The 22,121-nt window shown below is 43.2% G+C and overlaps 1 protein-coding gene across 3 annotated transcripts in view; it reads left to right on the plus strand.

The window, feature by feature from the left end:
- LOC106605218 (gamma-aminobutyric acid type B receptor subunit 1) overlaps positions 1 to 22,121 on the plus strand; it is a 52,711-nt gene that overhangs the window by 27,125 nt on the left and 3,465 nt on the right. For all 3 annotated transcript variants that reach the window (XM_014200628.2, XM_014200627.2, XM_014200629.2), the window contains 10 exons: positions 268 to 459; positions 1,104 to 1,349; positions 1,713 to 1,776; positions 3,549 to 3,626; positions 7,667 to 7,817; positions 8,314 to 8,446; positions 8,754 to 8,870; positions 10,253 to 10,360; positions 20,516 to 20,609; positions 21,232 to 21,359. In XM_014200628.2, coding sequence (XP_014056103.2) covers positions 268 to 459; positions 1,104 to 1,349; positions 1,713 to 1,776; positions 3,549 to 3,626; positions 7,667 to 7,817; positions 8,314 to 8,446; positions 8,754 to 8,870; positions 10,253 to 10,360; positions 20,516 to 20,609; positions 21,232 to 21,359 — 1,311 coding nt within the window. The remainder of the gene's footprint in view (positions 1 to 267; positions 460 to 1,103; positions 1,350 to 1,712; positions 1,777 to 3,548; positions 3,627 to 7,666; positions 7,818 to 8,313; positions 8,447 to 8,753; positions 8,871 to 10,252; positions 10,361 to 20,515; positions 20,610 to 21,231; positions 21,360 to 22,121) is intronic.

Consider the following 22,121-nt stretch of genomic DNA (forward strand, 5'->3'; position numbering starts at 1 on the left):
ATTTTTATTTAATTAATTCTTATTTGTACTGTGGTGATGATGTAGCCTTGAGAAGCAACGAATATTTCTGTGTAATTAAGTATTATTTAACAGACAATTAAGTGTTTCATCTTCTTCTTCTCTGTCTATTTTCCAAATGTTTCTCTCTCTCTCTCTCTCTATCTCTCTCTCTCGCTCTCTCTGCCCTTCTCTTTTTTCCTATTTTCTCTCTCTTTCGCTTTCTCTCCCCTCTCTCTCTCCCTCCAACTCTTTCCCTCCATCCTCCAGGTATTTAAGGAGAAACTGTATGGGAAGAAATATGTCTGGTTTCTGATTGGTTGGTATGCTGATAACTGGTTCAAGATCAAAGACCCGTCCATCAACTGCACCATCGAGAACATGACAGAGGCGGTGGAGGGCCACGTTACCACGGAGATCGTCATGCTCAACCCCGAGACCGTCCGCGGAGCCTCCAACCTGGTGAGAACATCTGGGCCGGATCTAGCACTGATCCAGGATCAGGTCCCCCAAGTCCATGTAATGTTATTGATTATGATCAGCATTCCAACGTGGTGAGCAACATCTGCTCTCCATCTGGTCATGCTGTCCCTTCAATTTCACACGCTGCCAGCTTAGCTGCGGATTAGCTTCATATACCTTCCTCTACCTGCAGAGCGGTGGCTTGATATGCTTCTGCAATAGTACACTATAGGGGCCCTTTAGGCTTTTCCACACCACATGTTTCTTAGCCCAGGGCAGAGACACATATTTAGACATTTATATGAAATAAATGTCCCTGGCCCATTGCTATCCCTAATAAGTATTCAACGTAGGTGACAATGGAACTCTGTGATTTGCTAGCCCCAAAAAGCTGGCGTAAAAGCTGTCTTAGCCCTGAGCTAAGTACAGTACCGTTTGAGTTCAAAGGTTAGTAATAAGAAACCATTACACAGTGCTTGAGGCTCCAGTATTGCCTAAATCTAAGTTGACCCTAATGCAACTAACATAGTGATTCTAATTATAGAAATGTCATACTAATGAGTTTAATGGTTCAGTTTGAAAGCCACACGAATGGTGACCCTCATATATCAACTCCTCCCCTTCCCTATGTCTGGTCCAATCAGACCTCTCAGGAGTTCCTGGGGGCGTTGATGAACCGGCTGGGGGGTAAGAACCCGGAAGAGACGGGGGGCTTCCAGGAGGCCCCTCTGGCCTACGACGCTGTCTGGGCCCTGGCCCTGGCCCTTAACAAGACTGTGGCCCCTCTGAAGGCCAAAGGCCGCAGGCTGGAGGACTTCAACTACAACAACCATGACATCACAGCAGAGATCTACCGCGCCCTCAACACCAGCTCATTTGAAGGCGTGTCTGTGAGTACAGGAGGGAGGGTCATCCAGTAGAATATACTAGGGCCATGTTCATTAGGGCACAAAATGTTTGAAAACCTTTTGCAATGGAAAACGCAAATGAGTGTTTCTTATTATACAAGTCCAGGTAGTCCAACCCTGGTTGGAGGATTAACACACCTGATTGAACTACTAAACTTATCATCAAGCCCTTGGTTAGTTGAATATGGTGTGTTAGGTATGGGTTGTAGCAAAAGCCTGCATACTCTATTTGTCCCAGGACCGGATTGAAGAATACATGTGTAATGTATGTATTGGCTCATTCAATAAGTCTGAATGGATGACAGTAGATTTCTGACTCGATGTAGCACTTTTCTTCTCCTTCAGGGTCATGTGGTGTTTGATGCCCAGGGTTCCAGGATGGCTATGACCCTTATTGAGCAACTGCAAGGTAAAGTCATCTATCACCATTTCAAGCATATTTCAGCCTTTCCTTGTTCTGGATATCCTACAGTAATGGACCTTAAAAAATAAATAAAAACAATCATTGACATTTTGTTGCGGAGCGACTGAATGTCAGTCAGTCCAGTCCATTCATCCAGATCAAGGCTGTCTGCTGACGCTTTTCTTACTTTCCCTCCGTTCTCACTCGTGTTTATTTCAGAGCAGAGCATTTTTTGGACACGCAAATTGTGTCTATTTATAAATGTGTTGAGTCAAGTCTTCAGTCTAATTGGAAGAGGCCTGGATCGAAGCTAAAGTGGCGGATAATTTTGTACCTCTGTTCTTTTTGGACCCCTAATGGATAAAAAAAATGATAATCCTACTTCTTCCTGCATGCAAATCAAATCAATTCAAATCAAATGTATTTATATAGCCCTTCGTACATCAGCTGATATCTCAAAGTGCTGTACAGAAACCCAGCCTAAAACCCCAAACAGCAAGTAATGCATGTGAAAGAAGCACGGTGGCTAGGAAAAACTCCCTAGGAAAAACTCCCTAGAAAGGCCAAAAACCTAGGAAGAAACCTAGAGAGGAACCAGGCTGTGAGGGGTGGCCAGTCCTCTTCTGGCTGTGCCGGGTGGATATTATAATAGAACATGGTCAAGATGTTAAAATGTTCATAAATGACCAGCATGGTCAAATAATAATAATCATAGTAGTTGTCGAGGGTGCAACAAGCACGTCCGGTGAACAGGTCAGGGTTCCATAGCCGCAGGCAGAACAGTTGAAACTGGAGCAGCAGCATGGCCAGGTGGACTGGGGACAGCAAGGAGTCATCATGCCAGGTAGTCCTGAGGCATGGTCCTAGGGCTCAGGTCCTCCGAGAGAAAGAAAGAAAGAGAGAATTAGAGAGAGCATATTTAAATTCACACAGGACACCGGATAAGACAAGAGAAATACTCCAGATGTAACAGACTGACCCCAGCCCCCCGACACATAAACCACTGCAGCATAAATACTGGAGGCTGAGACAGGAGGGATCAAGAGACACTGTGGCCCCAGCCGATGAAACCCCCGGACAGGGCCAAAAAGGCAGGATATAACCCCACCCACTTTGCCAAAGCACAGCCCCCACACCACTAGAGGGATGTCTCCAACCACCAACTTACCGTCCTAAGACAAGGCCGAGTATAGACCACAAAGATCTCCGTCACGGCACAACCCAAGGGGGGTGGGCGCCAACCCAGACATGAAGACCACGTCAGTGACTCAGCCCCTGTAATAGGGTTAGAGGCAGAGAATCCCAGTGGAGAGAGGGGAACCGGCAAGGCAGAGACAGCACTGGGTAGCATTTCGCGTGCTGCCGTGCTAGTGACGAGGTCGGGTAATTTGGTTAATACATTGAAAGCCTCGACTTGAATTGGTGAATTATTCTAATCAGTATTCATGGTTAAGGATGCCACATACTCGTTCTCTCCCTCTGTCTTTCTTTCCCTGTGGTAGCTCTGTATCGGTCCTTCTCTCTGTATCGTCTCCATCTCTTCGTTCCACTTTTTCCCTCTTCTCTCCCTCTATTTGTGGATCTGAAATGTTCTGCCATGCACTTCCATAGCCTTCTTTTCATAATGATGTTTTGATCTGTCACTCATTTTCAAAGTGTTTCTTTTGCTTGTTGTCGTTTGAACCCTTCATAACCCAAGGACATTATGTAGGTAGGTAGGAAAGAAAGAGGATTTGAGTAGATGTTAATTGAACTCTCTTCTCCCTCTCACTGTGTAGGAGGAAGTTACAAGAAGATTGGATACTACGACAGCTCTCAGAAGAATCTCTCCTGGTTCGGCAACGATGTGTGGATAGGTGAGGCGGAGTTGAGTACGTTTGTCTTTGTCAGGCTTCCTGTGTATGTCTCTCTCTCTCTTTGTGTGTGTGTGTGTGTGTGTGTGTGTGTGTGTGTGTGTGTGTGTGTGTGTGTGTGTGTGAGACTGTCTCACTGTGAGTCATCTATGTAACCATCTATCTCGTTCCCCTCACATTAGACATACTGTTACACCTACTCTTTCTCTAAGCCCGCACTGCCTCCATCCATCACTTCCATGTCAGACAAATCACCACTTCTGGCTTTAAAAGCAATCATTTGGACCCTCATCCTCCTTCACCCAGAATTAGTTTACACCCAGTGGCCAGTGGCCAGACCATGGCAGTCAGGAAAGCCTGAACCCATCCACACTTCTTCACTTTGGGAAAGTTCAACATCAGCCACAGAGCATGACACAGTCTGCAGAGAAATGCTGTTACTGTCGATTTGCTTCAGTCACACCAAGACAAATGTTGTAGTTCAGTTGTTTACCGGCCCAGCCCTCCCTTGAGAGGTGACTGCACCGCTAATCAATCGTGCATGCTGGGAGCCCAGAGAGAGGGCACCGTTGTAGACTTTTAAGGAAATTATTTGTTGCCAAGGCTTAGCTTAGCCTCCGAGGGGAGCGGGGCCAATGGGTCCAATCAGAGACGACTGTATGGTGACCTGTATCTATCACAAGGCCGACTTACTGTAGGGCTGAGTTTGGTGGTCTTACTGTAGGGCTGAGTTTGATGGTCTTACTGTAGGGCTGAGTTTGATGGTCTTACTGTAGGGCTGAGTTTGGTGGTCTTACTGTAGGGCTGAGTTTGGTGGTCTTACTGTAGGGCTGAGTTTGGTGGTCTTACTGTAGGGCTGAGTTTGGTGGTCTTACTGTAGGGCTGAGTTTGGTGGTCTTACTGTAGGGCTGAGTTTGGTGGTCTTACTGTAGGGCTGAGTTTGGTGGTCTTACTGTAGGGCTGAGTTTGGTGGTCTTACTGTAGGGCTGAGTTTGGTGGTCTTACTGTAGGGCTGAGTTTGGTGGTCTTACTGTAGGGCTGAGTTTGGTGGTCTTACTGTAGGGCTGAGTTTGGTGGTCTTACTGTAGGGCTGAGTTTGGTGGTCTTACTGTAGGGGCTGAGTTTGGTGGTCTTACTGTAGGGCTGAGTTTGGTGGTCTTACTGTAGGGCTGAGTTTGGTGGTCTTACTGTAGGGCTGAGTTTGGTGGTCTTACTGTAGGGCTGAGTTTGGTGGTCTTACTGTAGGGCTGAGTTTGGTGGTCTTACTGTAGGGCTGAGTTTGGTGGTCTTACTGTAGGGCTGAGTTTGGTGGTCTTACTGTAGGGCTGAGTTTGGTGGTCTTACTGTAGGGCTGAGTTTGGTGGTCTTACTGTTCTGTAGTGTGACAGGAGTGAGTTTGGTGTGATGTAGGTTTACAGAGGTGAGGATGCTTTGTTCCAGAGGTGATGGAGTGCAGTCTAGATTTCTGGAGAGTGATAGAGAGGTTAGTTTGCTATAGAGGTGACAGTGTTAAGTTTAGTTGACCCGCACACTCTTAGAAAAAGGGTTCTAAAGGGTTCTTCAGCTGTCCTCATTGGAGAACCTTTTTAGGTTCCATGTAAAACCCTTTTTGGTTTCAACCATTTTGGGTTCCATGTAGAACACTCTGTGGACAGCCGAATAACCCGTTTAGGTTTTAGATAGCACCTTTTTTTCCTAAGTGTGTACAGTAACAGAGGTGAGTCTAGTTAACTGGAGAGTCACAGCCCAATGGGCAAAACTGGTTGCCACGTCATTTTCCACAACAACAACAAAAAACATTATGACGTTGAATCAAAAAGTCATCAACATTTTTTTCACCCAACTTTGAACCTAAATCCAGTGGTGAAATTCTTTGTTGATTTCATGTTGAATTCACATTAGTTGACAACTCAATCAAATGTAAATCAAAACTAGACACTGAACTGACGTCTGTAACCAGTGGAAGAGGTGAGTTTAGTTTGCTATAGAGGTGACAGAGTTTCGTTTTTTGCGATAGAGATGACGGATTTGAGTTTAGTTTGTTCTAGAGTTAACGGAGGTGAGTTTAGTTTGTTCTTGAGGTAACGTGGGGGGAGTTTAGTTTGTTCTTGAGGTAACGGAGGTGAGTTTAGTTTGTTCTTGAGGTAACGGAGGGGAGTTTAGTTTGTTCTACAGGTAACGGAGGGGAGTTTAGTTTGTTCTTGAGGTAACGGAGGTGAGTTTAGTTTGTTCTACAGGTAACGGAGGGGAGTTTAGTTTGTTCTTGAGGTAACGGAGGTGAGTTTAGTTTGTTCTTGAGGTAACGGAGGGGAGTTTAGTTTGTTCTACAGGTAACGGAGATGAGTTTAGTTTGTTCTACAGGTAACGGAGGTGAGTTTAGTTTGTTCTTGAGGTAACGGAGGTGAGTTTAGTTTGTTATTGAGGTAACGGAGGGGAGTTTAGTTTGTTCTACAGGTAACGGAGATGAGTTTAGTTTGTTCTACAGGTAACGGAGGTGAGTTTAGTTTGTTCTTGAGGTAACGGAGGTGAGTTTAGTTTGTTCTTGAGGTAACGGAGGTGAGTTTAGTTTGTTCTACAGGTAACGGAGGTGAGTTTAGTTTGTTCTTGAGGTAACGGAGGGGAGTTTAGTTTGTTCTTGAGGTAACGGAGGTGAGTTTAGTTTGTTCTACAGGTAACGGAGGTGAGTTTAGTTTGTTCTACAGGTAACGGAGGTGAGTTTAGTTTGTTCTTGAGGTAACGGAGGGGAGTTTAGTTTGTTCTACAGGTAACGGAGGGGAGTTTAGCTTGATGTACAGTGGCAGAGGCGATTTGGGTCTGCTGTGGAGGTGATTGTTCTCTTAACTTAACTCTCCTGTTCTCCATTCTGTTTACCCCTTGTTGAATTACTCCGTCACTTTCTTGCTCTCATCGTGGTCGCCCCTAACAACCACTTCAGCTCAGCTGTCTTCCTAATCACTGTGGCAACTGTTACAGAGCTTGGTCTCCATGGCAACACCATGTCCTGATTCCTTGATCAAGGACAGAGGAAGGTTTAAACAGTGCAAACACATCAGCTGACAGGACAGTGCTCGCTCTCTCTTCAATGCACACAAGAACACACACATCTTCAAACAGCCGTCACTGTTCTTAGACAGGATGTCTCAGATGTCACTTTAGGCAAGTCAGTGGTGTGATATCGCTGAAACCGTCAAACCAAATGTGGGCGCCCTGGTATTGTGACACCACTGGGGCTCGACACTGTGTCACCCTCTTCCTGACATGGACACGTCACCACACACTGACACAAGTCTATGTCACTGTCATCCGCCTTTACGTAAGGACACAGTGACACCCACACCCCGAGAAGCTGTCAGGATCTGCAGGCAGAGCTGGATTTAGACAGACAGGAGGATACAGAGAGAAATCGGAGATAGATAAAGTCAGTCAGCTGCACTTTCAACCATCCCCTACCTTGAAAGAACCAATGCCTATTTTTTGGTTACTTTTTAGTGATGCACATGTTTTGAGATATTTAGGGTGAACACGTCCTAATTTCCACATCTATCCTCGTTTATTCTCAATTTCTGTACCTTATTGGTCATTGAATGAAATCATTGAGAGCAACACAATAATGTATACCAGTTACTGTGTAAATTGATTGTGCCAATTTCATTTGATCCTTTAGGTTGGTGTCTGTAGAGGTTACTGAGTGTAGTGCCCTCCCTGATGTTCAAATTCTGATTTTGATCTTAATTCAAAACATAATTGTCCTTTTGCCCTGTTCTGTTCTGAGTGACATCAAGTACAGTACAGTAGATTGTCTGTCTCTTTAAGGCATGGATAACCTCTGTCCTGCCTCTCTCTCTCTCTCTCTCTCTCTCTTTCTCTTTCTCTCTCTCTTTCTTTCTCTTTCTCTCTCTCTTTCTTTCTCTCTTTCTTTCTTTCTTTCTTTCTTTCTTTCTTTCGCTCTCTCTCAATATATATCTCTTTATCTCTCTCTCTCTCTCTCTCTCTCTCTCTCTCTCTCCCTCTCTGTCTCTTTCTCTCTCTCTCTCTCTGTTCAGGCGCCGGGCCCCCGGCTGACTCGACAATAGTCATCGAGGAGTTTAGGTACCTCTCTCAGAAGCTGTTTGCTGCTGTGTCTGTCTTCGCTGGTCTGGGCATCCTGCTGGGCATCGTCTGTCTGACCTTCAACATCTACAACAGCAACGTCCGGTAAGATTAGAACTTTATTTCCCCTACAGAGGGAATTTATCTTGCACATTTAAGCAACACTGTCATTGTAGGCCGTCATTGTAAATAATAATTTGTTCTTAACTGAGTTGCCTAGTTAAAGGTTCAATTAAAAAATATTGGCTACAGCTAGCAATTCATCATCAACAATTCATCATCAAAACTCATCATCATCATTGGCAATCAAGCTGGGTCGAGTATGACTGTCCTCCAGGTGGGTCCTGCTTGTAGGTCTTCAGATGGCTGTGGGCAAGTGATATTCCCGTTTATGTCGACATTTGGCATTACTGTCTCTAATCCATGCAAAATGCCTTGTCACTTTGCATTCAGTGACAAAATATGCCACGTTTATGACATTAGTTTGATGCTGTTGTGACAAGTAGTTCCAATACAGTGTTGCACATGAAACAGTCCCTTTGTGGGTTTTGTCTATATTCGCTGGCCTTTCTTCATACCCTCTTTGTGTGTGTTCTGCTAGGTACATCCAGAACTCCCAGCCCTACCTGAACAACATGACAGCAGTGGGCTGTATGATGGCCCTTGCTGCTGTGTTTCCCCTGGGGATCGACGGACACCACATCCACAGGTCCCAGTTCACTGTGGTCTGTCAGGTAACACAGCTAAAGCCGTGGGAATGGGTTGTTCTTCTAGTGCTACAGTAGATGGATGTGCTGTAATGGCTTGTCAGGAGAAATTATTTCTCTCTCTGCCTCTCTCTATTTCTCATATTCCTTGTCTCTCTCCTTATTTCTCTCTCTCTCTCTCTCTCTCTCTCTCTCTCTCTCTCTCTCTCTCTCTCTCTCATTATCAATTCAGTTGTTGCTTTATTGGCATAATAAAAATGCATTTGCATTGCCAAAGCATCAAAAAAGTAAAATATTTAATCAACAAAATCTCTCTCTCTCCCTCTCTGTCTAGTTCCGTCTGTGGCTGCTCGGCCTGGGCTTCAGTCTGGCCTATGGCAGCATGTTCACCAAGATTTGGTGGGTACACAATCTCTTCACAAAGAAGGAGGAGAAGAAGGAGAAGAGGAAGGTAAGCCTTTTAGGAGGGCCAGAGGAGGGAACAGGGAAGCTCCAGAGTCTACAGTACTGAATGTGTGGTGTTGGCAGATAAAAAATACATAAGCCACTGGGAGATGTGCTTTGCTCTGCATGTTAAAGTATCTCTGTATATCCTCTACTGTGGGATATACTGCAGTAGAGTACAGTAGAGCAGAGTAGAGTACAGTAGAGTACAGTAGAGTACAGTAGAGTACAGTAGAATACAATAGAGTACAGTAGAGTAGAATAGAATAGAGTACAGTAGAGTAGAATAGAGTACAGTAGAGTAGAATAGAGTACAGTCGAGTAGAATAGAGTATAGTAGACTACAGTACAGGAAAGTATAGTAGAGTGGAGCAGCGTATGACAGGCTTGAAACAGAGACAGGAGTCACATAGACAAACAGACACACGTACACGCACACAAATGCATGCGCACGCACGCACACACAGACACACACACACACACACTCACTCACACTCATACAGAGAGATACCTCCACACACACTCATAGCCGTGATGCTCACACTATCAGCTTGATTACGTATGCATGTGTGTGTCCTCTCTACGATAGTGTGTCCTGAAGCTAGCGAGACACTGCGAGTGCGCGATGTGTTGTGGGAATTCTTCTAAGACCTAATCAGAAGAATGAGAGATTAAGCCATTTATGGAGCATTTATGAATATGTATGAGTATTAAAGTTCTATGTGGAAATCCAACCTTCGGGGGCTTTATTAGTTGAGCCAATGCAAGACGAATCATGTTGACTTTCAGCTCTCTTTAATGGCCATGCAAGGGCAATTTGCCAAAGAGCTCTGTGAAAGTACTTAAAAAAGTTCCCAAGTCAGAATATGGCAAGACTATTGAAGGCAGTCAAATCATTTCATGCACTTGGAGAGAAGAGGTGACAAGGTCTATGTGATACGGTTTGGTTATGCGTAGGGTGAACGGTTGCAGGGCTAGAAGCAAGCCAGAATGAAGTGATGGAAAATGAAGAAGCATGTTGTTTATTTTGCTTATATCCTTTTTGGGCCAAATTTCTTCTTGATATGTTACTCATTCAAAAACCACTGTTGTGCATACAGCATCCACTGCCTAGTAACTCCTCAATTTACACTTAGAATATTTTAACATTATTGTCGAAATGCCAATGAATTTATGTGTGCTTTATTTAACCAGGGAAGCCCATTGACATGAATCTCTTTTTAAAGGGAGCTCTGATAACTTAAGTATTCTGTGCTGATACACGTATACAATACTGTACTCTGTTGGTAGTTTATCTACTGTATGCTTGAGCCCATTTATCCTTGTTTGTGGACTCACTGCATTACCCTTGGTCCTTGGATTGTGATTGGTTCTCCTGTATCCCTGCAGCACCTGGAGCCATGGAAACTCTATGCAACAGTTGGAGTGTTACTAGCCATAGACGTCCTGTCACTCATGATTTGGCAGATTGTGGATCCTTTACACATCACAGTGGAGGTACAGTGACACTGTCATATCGGTCACACCCCTGGACTTTTTCCTAATGTTGTTGTGTTACAGGCTGAATTCAAAATTGATTAAATTGTTTGTTTTTTCGCTCATCTACACACAATACCCCATAATGACAAAATGAGAACATGTTTTTAGATTTTTTAGCAAATTTATTGAGATTTAAATACAGAAATATCTTATTTACGTAAGTATTCACAACCCTGGGTCAATACTTTGTTGAAAGAAGCACCTTTGGCAGCGATTACAGCTGTGAGTCTTTCTGGGTCGCTAGAGCTTTCTACACCTAGATTATGCAACATTTGCCCATTGTTATTTTCAAAATTCTTCAAGTAAAATTGGTTGTTTATCATTGCTAGAGATCCATTTTCAGGTCTTGCAATAGATTTTCAAGCAGATTTAACTTGGCCATTCAGGAACATTCACTGTCTTCTTGGTAAGCAACTCCAGTGTAGAGTTGGCCTTGTGTTTTAGGTTATTGTCCTGCTGAAAGGTGAATTCATCTCCCAGTGCCTGGTGGAAAAAAGACTGAACCAGATTTTCCTCTAAGATTTAGCCTGCGCTTAGCTCCGTTCCGTTTCTTTTTTATCCTGAAAAACTCCCCAGTCCTTAATGATTACAAGCATACCCATAACATGATGCAGCCACCACCATGCTTGAAAATATGAAGAGTGGTATTCAGTGATGTGTTGGATTTGCTCCAAACATAACGCTTTGTAGTCAGGACAAAAAGTTCATTGCTTTTCCACATTTTTTGCAGTATTACTTTAGTGTCTTGTTGCAAACATGATGCAGGTTTTGGAATATTTTTTATTTTGTGCAGGCTTCCTTTTTTTCACTCCGTCAATTAGGTTAGTATTGGGGCGGCAGGTAGCATAGTGGTTAGAGCATTGGGCTAGTAACCGAAAGGTTGCTGGACCGAATCCCCCAGCTGACAAGATACAAATCTGTTGTTCTGCCCCTGAACAAGGCAGTTAATCAAATCGAATTTTATTAATCACATGCGCCGAATACAACAGGTGTAGACCTTACAGTGAAACGCTTACTTACGAGCCCCTAACCAACAATGCAGTTTAAAAAAAATTGATAAGAATAATCAATAAAAGTAACAAGTAATTAAAGAGCAGCAGTAAAATAACAATAGCGAGACTATATACAGGGGGGAAAATGGTACAGAGTCAATGTGCGGGGGCACCGGTTAGTTGAGGTAATACAGTTGAAGTCGGAAGTTTACATACACCTTAGCAAAAATACATTTAAACTCAGTTTTTCACAATTCCTGATATTTAATCCTAGTAAAAACCCTGTCTTAGGTCAGTTAGGATCACCACTTTATTTTAAGAATGTGAAATGTTAGAATAATAGTAGAGAGAAGGATTTATTTCAGCTTTTATTTATTTCATAACATTCCCAGTGGGTCAGAAGTTTACATACACTCAATTAGTATTTGGTAGCATTGCCTTTAAATTGTTTAACCTGTTAGGGCTAGGGGGCAGTATTGACACGGCTGGATAAAAAACATACCCGATTTAATCTGGTTACCACTCCTACCCAGTAACTAGAATATGCATATACTTATTACATATGGATAGAAAACACCCAAAATTTTCTAAAACTGTTTGAATGGTGTCTGTGAGTATAACAGAACTCAAATGGCAGGTCAAAACCTGAGAGATTCCTTTACAGGAAGTGGCCTGTCTGACCATTTGTTGAACTTCTTTTCCATCTCTATCATTTACTAAGGATCTCTGCTCTAACGTGACACTTCCCACGTCGTCCATAGGCGCTCAGAGCCCGGGAAAAAACAGAATGTCGTCATTCCAGCCCCAGGTTGAAACACATTATCGCCTTTCTCAAGTGGCCGATCAAGGGACACTGGCTTATGCGCGTGACCCCGACCGCCCCCGCCTTTGGGATTTTTTCCTCTGTTTGCCGAAAAGGAGATTCCCTGTCGGAATATTTTCGCTTTTCTACGAGAAAAATGTCGTAAAAATTGATTTTAAACAGTGGTTGACATGCTTCGAAGTACGGTAATGGAATACTTAGAATTTTATTGTCACGAATTGCGCCATGCGCGCGACACTTCTTTACTATTTCGGATAGTGTCTGGAACGCATACGAACAAAACGCCGCTATTCGGATATAACGATGGATTATTTTGGACCAAACCAACATTTGTTATTGAAGTAGCAGTCCTGGGTGTGTATTCTGACGAAGACAACAAAAGGTAATCAAACTTTTATAATAGTAAATATGATTATGGTGAGTGCTAAACTTGCCGGGTGTCTAAATAAGCGAGCCCGTGATGCCTGGGCTATGTACTTAGAATATTGCAAAATGTGCTTTCACCAAAAGCTATTTTAAAATCGGACATATCGAGTGCATAGAGGAGGTCTGTATCTATAATTCTTAAAATAATTGTTATGCTTTTTGTGAACGTTTATCGTGAGTAATTTAGTAAAATGTTAGCGAATTCCCCGGAAGTTGCTATTTCTGAACGTCACATGCTAATGTAAAAAGCTGGTTTTTGATATAAATATGAACTTGATTGAACAAAACATGCATGTATTGTATAACATAATGTCCTAGGGTTGTCATCTGATGAAGATCATCAAAGGTGAGTGCTGCATTTAGCTGTCTTCTGGGTTTTGGTGACATTATATGCTGGCTTGAAAAATGGGTGTCTGATTATTTCTGGCTTGGTACTCTGCTGACATAATCTAATGTTTTGCTTTCGTTGTAAAGCCTTTTTGAAATCGGACAGTGTGGTTAGATTAACGAGAGTCTTGTCTTTAAATGGCTGTAAAATAGTCATATGTTTGAGAAATTGAAGTAATAGGATTTTTAAGGTTTTGAAAATCGCGCCACAGGATAGCAGTGGCTGTTACGTAGGTGGGACGAATTCGTCCCGCCTAGCCTAGTTAACTTGGGTCAAATGTTTCAGGTAGCCTTCCACAAGCTTCCCACAATAAGTTAGATGAATTTTGGCCCATTCCTCCTAACAGAGCTGGTATAACTGAGTCAGGTTTGTAGGCCTCCTTACTCGCACACGCTTTTTCAGTTCTGCCCACATATTTTCTATGGGATTGAGGTCAGGGCTTTGTAATGGCCACTCCAATACCTTGACTTTGTTGTCCTTTGGAAGTATGCTTGGGGTCATTGTTCATTTGGAAGACACTGCTCATGTCTTGAGATGTTGCTTCAATATATCCACATAATTTTCCTTCTTCATTATGCCATCTATTTTGTGAAGTGCACCAGTCCCTCCTGCAGCAAAGCACCCCCACAACATGATACTTCCACCCCCGTGCTTCATGGTTGGGATGGTGTTCTTCGGCTTGCAAGCTTCCCCCTTTTCCCTCCAAACATAACAATGGTCATTATGGCCAAACAGTTCTATTTTTGTTTCATCAGACCATAGGACATTTCTCAAAAAAAAGTACGATCTTTGTCCCCATGTGCAGTTGCAAACCGTAGTCTGGCTTTTTTTATGGCGGTTTTGGAGCAGTGGTTTCTTCCTTGCTGAGAGGCCTTTCAAGTTATGTTGATAAAGGACTCATTTTACTGTGGATATAGATACTTTTGTACCTGTTTCCTCCAGCATCTTCACAAAGTCCTTCGCTGATGTTCTGGGATTGATTTGCACTTTTCACACCAAAGTACGTTCATCTCTAGGAGACAGAACGCGTCTCCTTCCTGAGCGGTATGACGGCTGCGTGATCCCATGGTGTTTATACTTGCGTACTATTGTTTGTACAGATGAACGTGGTACCTTCAGGCATTTGGAAATTGCTCCCAAGGATGAACCAGACTTGTGGGGGTCTACAATTTTTTTCTGAGGTCTTGGCTGATTTCTTTTGAGTTTCTCATGATGTCAAGCAAAGACTCACTGAGTTTGAAGGTAGGCCTTGAAATACATCCACAGGTACACCTCCAATTTACAAAAATTATGTAAATTAGCCTATCAGAAGCTTCTAAAGCCTTGACATCATTTTCTGGAATTATCCAAGCTGTTTAAAGCCACAGTCAACTTAGTATATGTAAACTTCTGACCCACAGGAATTACTACAGTGAATTATAAGTGAAATAATCTGTCTGTAAACAATTGTTGGAAAAATGACTTGTGTCATGCACAAAGTAGATGTCCTAAACAACTTGACAAAACTATAGTTTGTTAACAAGAAATTTGTGGAGTGGTTGAAAAACAAGTTTTAATGACTCCAACCTAAGTGTATTTAAACTTCCGACTGCCAAAACTTTTCAGTCTCCTGAGGGGGAATAGGCTTTGTCGTGCCCTCTTCACGACTATCTTAGTGTGTTTGGACCATGATAGTTTGTTGGTGATGTGGACACCAAGGAACTTGAAGCTCTCAACCTGCTCCACTGCAGCCCCATCGATGAGAATGGGGGTGCTCGGTCCTCTTTTTCCTGTAGTCCACAATCATCTCTTTTGTCTCGATCAGGGGAGAGGTTGTTGTCTCTGACCTCCTCCCTATAGGCTGTCTCGTCGTTGTCGGTGATCAGGCCTACAACTGTTATGTCATCGGCAAACTTAATGATGGTGTTGGAGTCGTGCCTGGCCGTGCAGTTATGAGTGAACAGGGAATACAGGAGGGGACTGAGCACGCACCCCTGAGGGGGCCCTGTGTTGAGGATCAGCGTGGCGAATGTGTTGTTACCTACCCTTACCACCTAGGGGCGGCCCGTCAGGAAGTCCAGAATCCAGTTGCAGAGGGAGGTGTTTAGTCCCAGGGTCCTTAGCTTATTGATGAGCTTTGAGGGCACTATACGCTGAGCTGTAGTCAATGAATAGCATTCTCACATAGGTGTTATTTTTGTCCAGGTGGGAAAGGGCAGTGTGGAGTGCAATCGAGATTGCATCATCTGTGGATCTGTTGGGGTGGTATGCAAATTGGAGTGGATCTCGGCTTTCTGGGATAATAGTGTTTATGTGAGCCATGATCAGCCTTTCGAAGCACTTCATGGCTATGGACGTGAGAGCTACGGGTCGGTAGTCGTTTAGGCAGGTTGCCTTAGTGTTCTTGGGCACAGGCACTATGGTTGTCTGCTTAAAACATGTTGGTATTACAGACTTGGACAGGGAGAGGTTGAAAATGTCAGTGAAGACACTTGCCAGTTGGTCAGCGCATGCTCGCAGTACATGTCCTGGTAATCCGTCTGACCCTGCGGCCTTGTGAATGTTGACCTGTTTAAAGGTCTCGCTCACATCGGCTGCAGAGAGCGTGATCACACAGTCTTTCTGAACAGCTGGTGCTCTCATGCATGTTTCAGTGTTATTTGCCTCGAAGCGAGCATAGAAGTTATTTAGCTCGTCTGATAGGCTCGTGTCACTAGGCGGCTCTCGGCTGTGCTTCCCTTTGTAGTCTGTAATGATTTGCAAGCCCTGCCACATCCGACGAGCGTCAGACCCGGTGTAGTACGATTCGATCTTAGTCCTGTATTGACGCTTTGCCTGTTTGATGGTTCGTCGGAGGGCATAACGGGATTTCTTATAAGCTTCCGGGTTAGAGTCCTGCTCCTTGAAAGTGGCGGCTCTAGCCTTTAGCTCAGTGTGGATGTTGCCTATAATCCATAGCTTCTGTTTGGGGTATGTATGTATGGTCACTGTGGGGACGACGTCATCGATGCACTTATTGATGAAGCCAATGACAGATGTGGTGTACTCCTCAATGCCATCGGAGTAATCCCGGTACATATTCCCGTCTGTGCTAGCAAAACAGTCCTGTAGCTTAACATCTGCTTCATCTGACCACTTTTTTATTGATCTAGTCAATGATGCTTCCTGCTTTCATTTTTGCTTGTAAGCATGAAACAGGAGGATAGAATTATGGTCAGATTTGCCAAATGGAGGGCAAGGGAGAGCTTTTTATGTGTCTCTGTGTGTGGAGTAAAGGTGGTCCAGAGTTTTTTTTCCTCTGGTTGCACATTTAACATGCTGATAGAAATTTGGTAAAACGGATTTAAGTTTCCCTGCATTAAAGTCCCCGGCTACTAGGAGCGCCGCCTCTGGGTGACCGTTTTCTTGTTTGCTTATGGCGGAATACAGCTCATTCAATGCTGTCTTAGTGCCATCCTCTGACTGTGGTGGTATGTAAACAACTACGAAAAATACAGATTAAAAATCTCTAGGTAGTAGAGGTCGACCGATTAATCGGAATGGCCGATTAATTAGGGCCGATTTCAAGTTTTCATAACAATCGGTAATCGGTATTTTTGGCCACCGATTTGCCGATATTTTTATTTTATTTTTTATTTTATTTTATAATATTTTTTAACTAGACAAGTCAGTTAAGAACACATTCTTATTTTCAATGACGGCCTAGGAACGGTGGGTTAACTGCCTTGTTCAGGGGCAGAACGACAGATTTTTACCTTGTCAGCTTGGGGATTCAATCTTGCAACCTTACGGTTAACTAGTCCAACGCTCTAACCACCTGTCTTACATTGCACTCCACGAGGAGCCTTCCTGTTACACGAATGCAGTAAGAAGCCAAGGTAAGTTGCTAGCTAGCAGTATACTTATCTTATAAAAAACAATCAATCATAATCACTAGTTAACTACACATGGTTGATGATATTACTAGTTTATCTAGCCTGTCCTGCGTTGCATATAATCGATGCGGTGCGCATTCGGGAAAAAGGACTGTCGTTGCTCCAACGTGTACCTAACCATAAACATCAATGTCTTTCTTAAAATCAATACACAAGTATATATTTTTAAACCTGCATATTTAGTTAATATTGCCTGCTAACATGAATTTATTTTAACTAGGGAAAATGTGTAACCTCTGCAACAGAGTCAGGGTATATGCAGCAGTTTGGGCCGCCTGGCTCGTTGAGAACTGTGAAGACTATTTCTTACTAACAAAGACAGACAACTTTGCCAAACGGGGGATGACTTAACAAAAGCGCATTTGCGAAAAAAGCACAATCGTTGCATGACTGTACCTAACCATAAACATCAATGCCTTTCTTAAAATCAATACACAGAAGTATATATTTTTAAACCTGCATATTTAGCTAAACGAAATCCAGGTTAGCAGGCAATATTAACCAGGTGAAATTGTGTCAGTTCTCTTGCGTTCATTGCACGCAGAGTCAGGGTATATGCAACAGTTTGGGCCGCCTGGCTCGTTGCGAACTAATTTGCCAGAATTTTACGTAATTATGACATAACATTGAAGGTTTTGCAATGTCTCAGGAATATTTAGACTTAGGGATGCCACCCGTTAGATAAAATACGGAACGGTTCCGTATTTCACTGAACAAAATAAATGTTTTGTTTTCGAGATGATAGTTTCTGGATTCGACCATATTAATGACCTATGGCTCATATTTCTGTGTGTTTATTGTATTATAATTATGTCTATGATTTAATATTTGATAGAGCAGTCTGACTGAGCGGTGGTAGGCAGCAGCAGGCTCGTAATCATTCATTCAAACAGCACTTTCGTGCATTTTGCCAGCAGCCTTTCGCAGTTCTTCAAGCATTGCGCTGTTTATGACTTCAAGCCTATCAACTCCCAAGATTAGGCTGGTGTAACCGATGTGAAATGGCTAGCTAGTTAGCGGGGTGCGCGCTAATAGCGTTTAAAACGTCACTCGCTCTGAGACTTGGAGTAGTTGTTCCCCTTGCTCTGCATGGGTAACGCTGCTTCGAGGGTGGCTGTTGTTGATGTGTTCCTGGTTTGAGCCCAGGTAGGAGCGTGGAGAGGGACGGAAGCTATACTGTTACACTGGCAATACTAAAGTGCCTATAAGAACATCCAATAGCCAAAGGTATATGAAATACAAATCGTATAGAGAGAAATAGTCCTATAATTCCTATAATAACTACAACCTAAAACTTCTTACCTGGGAATATTGAAGACTCATGTTAAAAGGAACCACCAGCTTTCATATGTTCTCATGTTCTGAGCAAGGAAATTAAACGTTAGCTTTTTTACATGGCACATATTGCACTTTTACTTTCTTCTCCAACACTTTGTTTTTGCATTATTTAAACCAAATTGAACATGTTTCATTATTTATTTGAGGCTAAATTGATAGTATTTATGTATTATATTAAGTTAAAATAAGTGTTCATTCAGTATTGTTGTAATTGTCATTTTTACAAATAAAAAACCCCCCGACCGATTAATCGGTAGCGGCTTTTTTTGGGCCTCCAATAATCGGTATCGGCGTTGAAAAATCATAATCGGTCGACCTCTACTAGGTAGGTAGTGTGGTCTACAGTTTATCATGAGATACTCTTCCTCAGGCGAGCAATAGCTCGAGACTTCCTTAGATATCGTGCACCAGCTGTTATTTACAAAAATACGTTGTCCGCTGCCCCTTGTCTTACCAAATGCCACTGTTCTATCCTGCTGGTGCAGCGTATGACCAGCCAGCTGTATGTTGATAGTGTCGTCGTTCAGCCTTGAAACATAAGATATTACAGTTTTCAATGTCCCGTTGGTAGTTTAATCTTCAACGTAGGTCATCTATTTTATTGTCCAACGATTGCACATTTGCTAGCAGAATGGAAGGAAGTGGGGGTTTATTCAATCGCCTACAAATTCTCAGAAGGCAGCCCCTTTTTCTCCGCCTCCACGCAAATCACGGGGATCTGGGCCTGTTCCCAAGAAAGCAGTATATTGTTTGCGTCGGCCTTGTCAAACTCGCTAAAGGAAAAATAGGATTCTGCCAGTCAGTGGTGAGTAATCGCAGTCCTGATGTCCAGCAGTGATTTTCGGTCATAAGAGACAGTAGCGGGAAGATTATGTACAAAATCAGAAGAAAAATAAGTTACAAACAAAAAACACAATCGGTTGGGGGCACATAAAACGTATGTCTTCTTCTCCGGCGCCAACCCACTGTTCCCCGGTAGGCCGTTATTGTAAATAAGAATTTGTTTTTAACTGACTTGCCTAGTTAAATAAAGGTTAAATAAAAAAATGGTGGAGTAATAACATTGTTGATCTATCCTCAGTTTTCTATCACAGCCATTAAACTCTGTAACTGGTTTAAAGTCACCTTATGGTGAAATCCCTGAGCGGTTTCCTTCCTCTCCGGCAACTGGGTGTGTTGATACACCATCCAAAGTGTAAGTTAATAACTTCACCATGCTCAAAGGGATATTCAATGTCTGCTTTTTTCATTTTTACCCATCTACCAGTAGGTTTCTTTGCGAGGCATTGGAAAACCTCTGTGGTCTTTGTGGTTGAATCTGTGTTTGAAATTCACTGCTCGACTGAGGGACCTTACAGATAATTGTATATGTGGGGTACAGAGATGAGGTAGTCATTCAAAAATCATGTTCAACACTATTATTGCATACAGAGTGAGTCCATGCAACTTTACTACTGAACTTATTTAGGCTTGCCATAAAAAAGGGGTTGAATACTTATTGACTCAAGACATTTCAGCGTTTCATTTTTTATTCAATTGTAAACATTTCTAAAAACATAATACCACTTTGACATCATGGGGTATTGTGTGTAGGCCAGTGACCAAACATTGAAATGTTATCCATTTTAAATTCAGGCTGTAACTCAACAAAATTCAATATTCTAAAGGTACTCGCACATCTGAGCTATCTTTTTTGAAGGGGCATTGTAATAGAAAAAAGAAGAAAGCCACACACCACTCTTGATAGTATCACTGTTCTTTAGTAAACTTTTACGTATCGGCCACACGGCCTTCGTCAGGCTGTAACACAACAAAATGTGTAAAAAGTCAAGGGGTGTGAATACTTTCTAGAGGGTACTGTATTCTATGTGGTATTAGCTTTCGTATGTTACCACTGTCACATCTGGTGTTCAACAAAATCTTATTGCTTTGATGTCAGTCATCTTATTTTTCGTTTACTTTCTACTTGTCAGTTTTAAAGTTAATGAATTGCGGATATCACAACGGAATGTCTTTCACTCTGTCTCCCGTTCTCTCTCACTTCCTCTCTCTCTCCCTGTCTCTCGCTCCCTGTCTCTCGCTCCCTGTCTCTCTCTCCCTGTCTCTCGCTCCCTGTCTCTCTCTCCATGTCTCTCTCTTCCTGTCTCGCTCTCCCTGTCTCTCTCTCATTCTCTCTCTCTCTCTTTCTCTCTCTCTCTCTCTCTCACTCCCCCCCACCCTCTCTCCGAGTAGAAGTTCACTAGGGAGGCCCCTAAAGGAGACTTGGATGTCCTGATTCAGCCCCTCCTGGAGCACTGCACCTCAGAGAAGATGAACACATGGCTCGGTATCCCTCCTCTATTCCCTACTCCTCTCTCTCACTCCCTCGTTCCCTCTTTTTTTCACTCTCTCACTCCCTCAATCCCCAGTCCATTCATTGTAAATTAAACACTCCTCGTATCTCAGCCCCCCACATTAGCTCTTTCTGTCTTTTTTTTGTCTGACCCCATTTTTCCTCCCCTCCTCTCACTCACTCAAGTCAGTCATTCCCCGCCTTTATCTTTCCCTCATACGATTTCATTTTATCTTCTCCTTTCATCTGTCTTTCTCTCACTATCACCATACTGCCTCTCTTCCTGACAGTGGCAGCTCTTCTGAACGCATTATACTGTCAAATTCAATTAATATGGGTCACAAACTGTGCCATTGCCCCATAGTATTCCCTCTCTGTGCTATGCAAATATATTGTCACCCCATTGAGCGACGTAATGAAAGAACAATGGACACTTGGACAGAAGAAATAAAGGGGAATATGCATTACCTTCAGTCAACTGCCTAACATCACTCCATCGTCTTCGCTTTCCATCTCTCTCTCTCTCTCTCTCTCTCTCATTCTCTCTCTCTCTCTCCCACTCTCTCTCTCTTTCTTTCTCTCTCTCTCTCTCTCCCTCCCTCTATCTCTCCACCAGGTGTAGTGTATGGCTACAAGGGACTGCTGCTGTTGCTGGGGATATTTCTGGCCTACGAGACCAAGTCTGTTTCCACGGAGAAGATCAATGACCATCGAGCCGTGGGGATGGCTATTTACAACGTGGCTGTGAGTCTCAACCATCACAGGGGGAGTGCTCTGGTTTCCGCTCTGCATTTTAGGCAGTCCATCGAGCGAATGATCTCCAAGCAACAATTAACTATTGGTAGAAAGATAGCAGAGGCTAGACATTGTCTCTGTGTGGACATGAGATTCAATGATTCGTCAGTGCATAATGATGACATACTGCTAAGACTAAACAATCATTTGAATTTGATTTGAATCAGTGAAGGACCAATAGAGGTATTTAATCTTCACTTTAACTAAGATAGCAGCGATAACATACAGTACCATTGCACCATCTAAGTGTTGCAAACAAGTAGCCATAGCCATTCGGTAACCCTTACACAGGTGTAATCCTACTCGCACAGGTGTAATCCTACTCACACAGGTGTAATCCTACTCACACAGGCGTAATCCTACTCGCACAGGTGTAATCCTACTCACACAGGCGTAATCCTACTTCTCACAGGCGTAATCCTACTTCTCACAGGCGTAATCCTACTCACACAGGCGTAATCCTACTCACACAGGCGTAATCCGACTCACACAGGCGTAATCCGACTCACACAGGCGTAATCCGACTCACACAGGCGTAATCCTACTCACACAGGCGTAATCCTACTCACACAGGCGTAATCCTACTCACACAGGCGTAATCCGACTCACACAGGCGTAATCCTACTCACACAGGCGTAATCCGACTCACACAGGCGTAATCCTACTCACACAGGCGTAATCCTACTCACACAGGCGTAATCCTACTCACAC

Source organism: Salmo salar, chromosome ssa05, assembly GCF_905237065.1.
Source record: "Salmo salar chromosome ssa05, Ssal_v3.1, whole genome shotgun sequence".
NCBI classification, from domain to species: domain Eukaryota; kingdom Metazoa; phylum Chordata; class Actinopteri; order Salmoniformes; family Salmonidae; genus Salmo; species Salmo salar.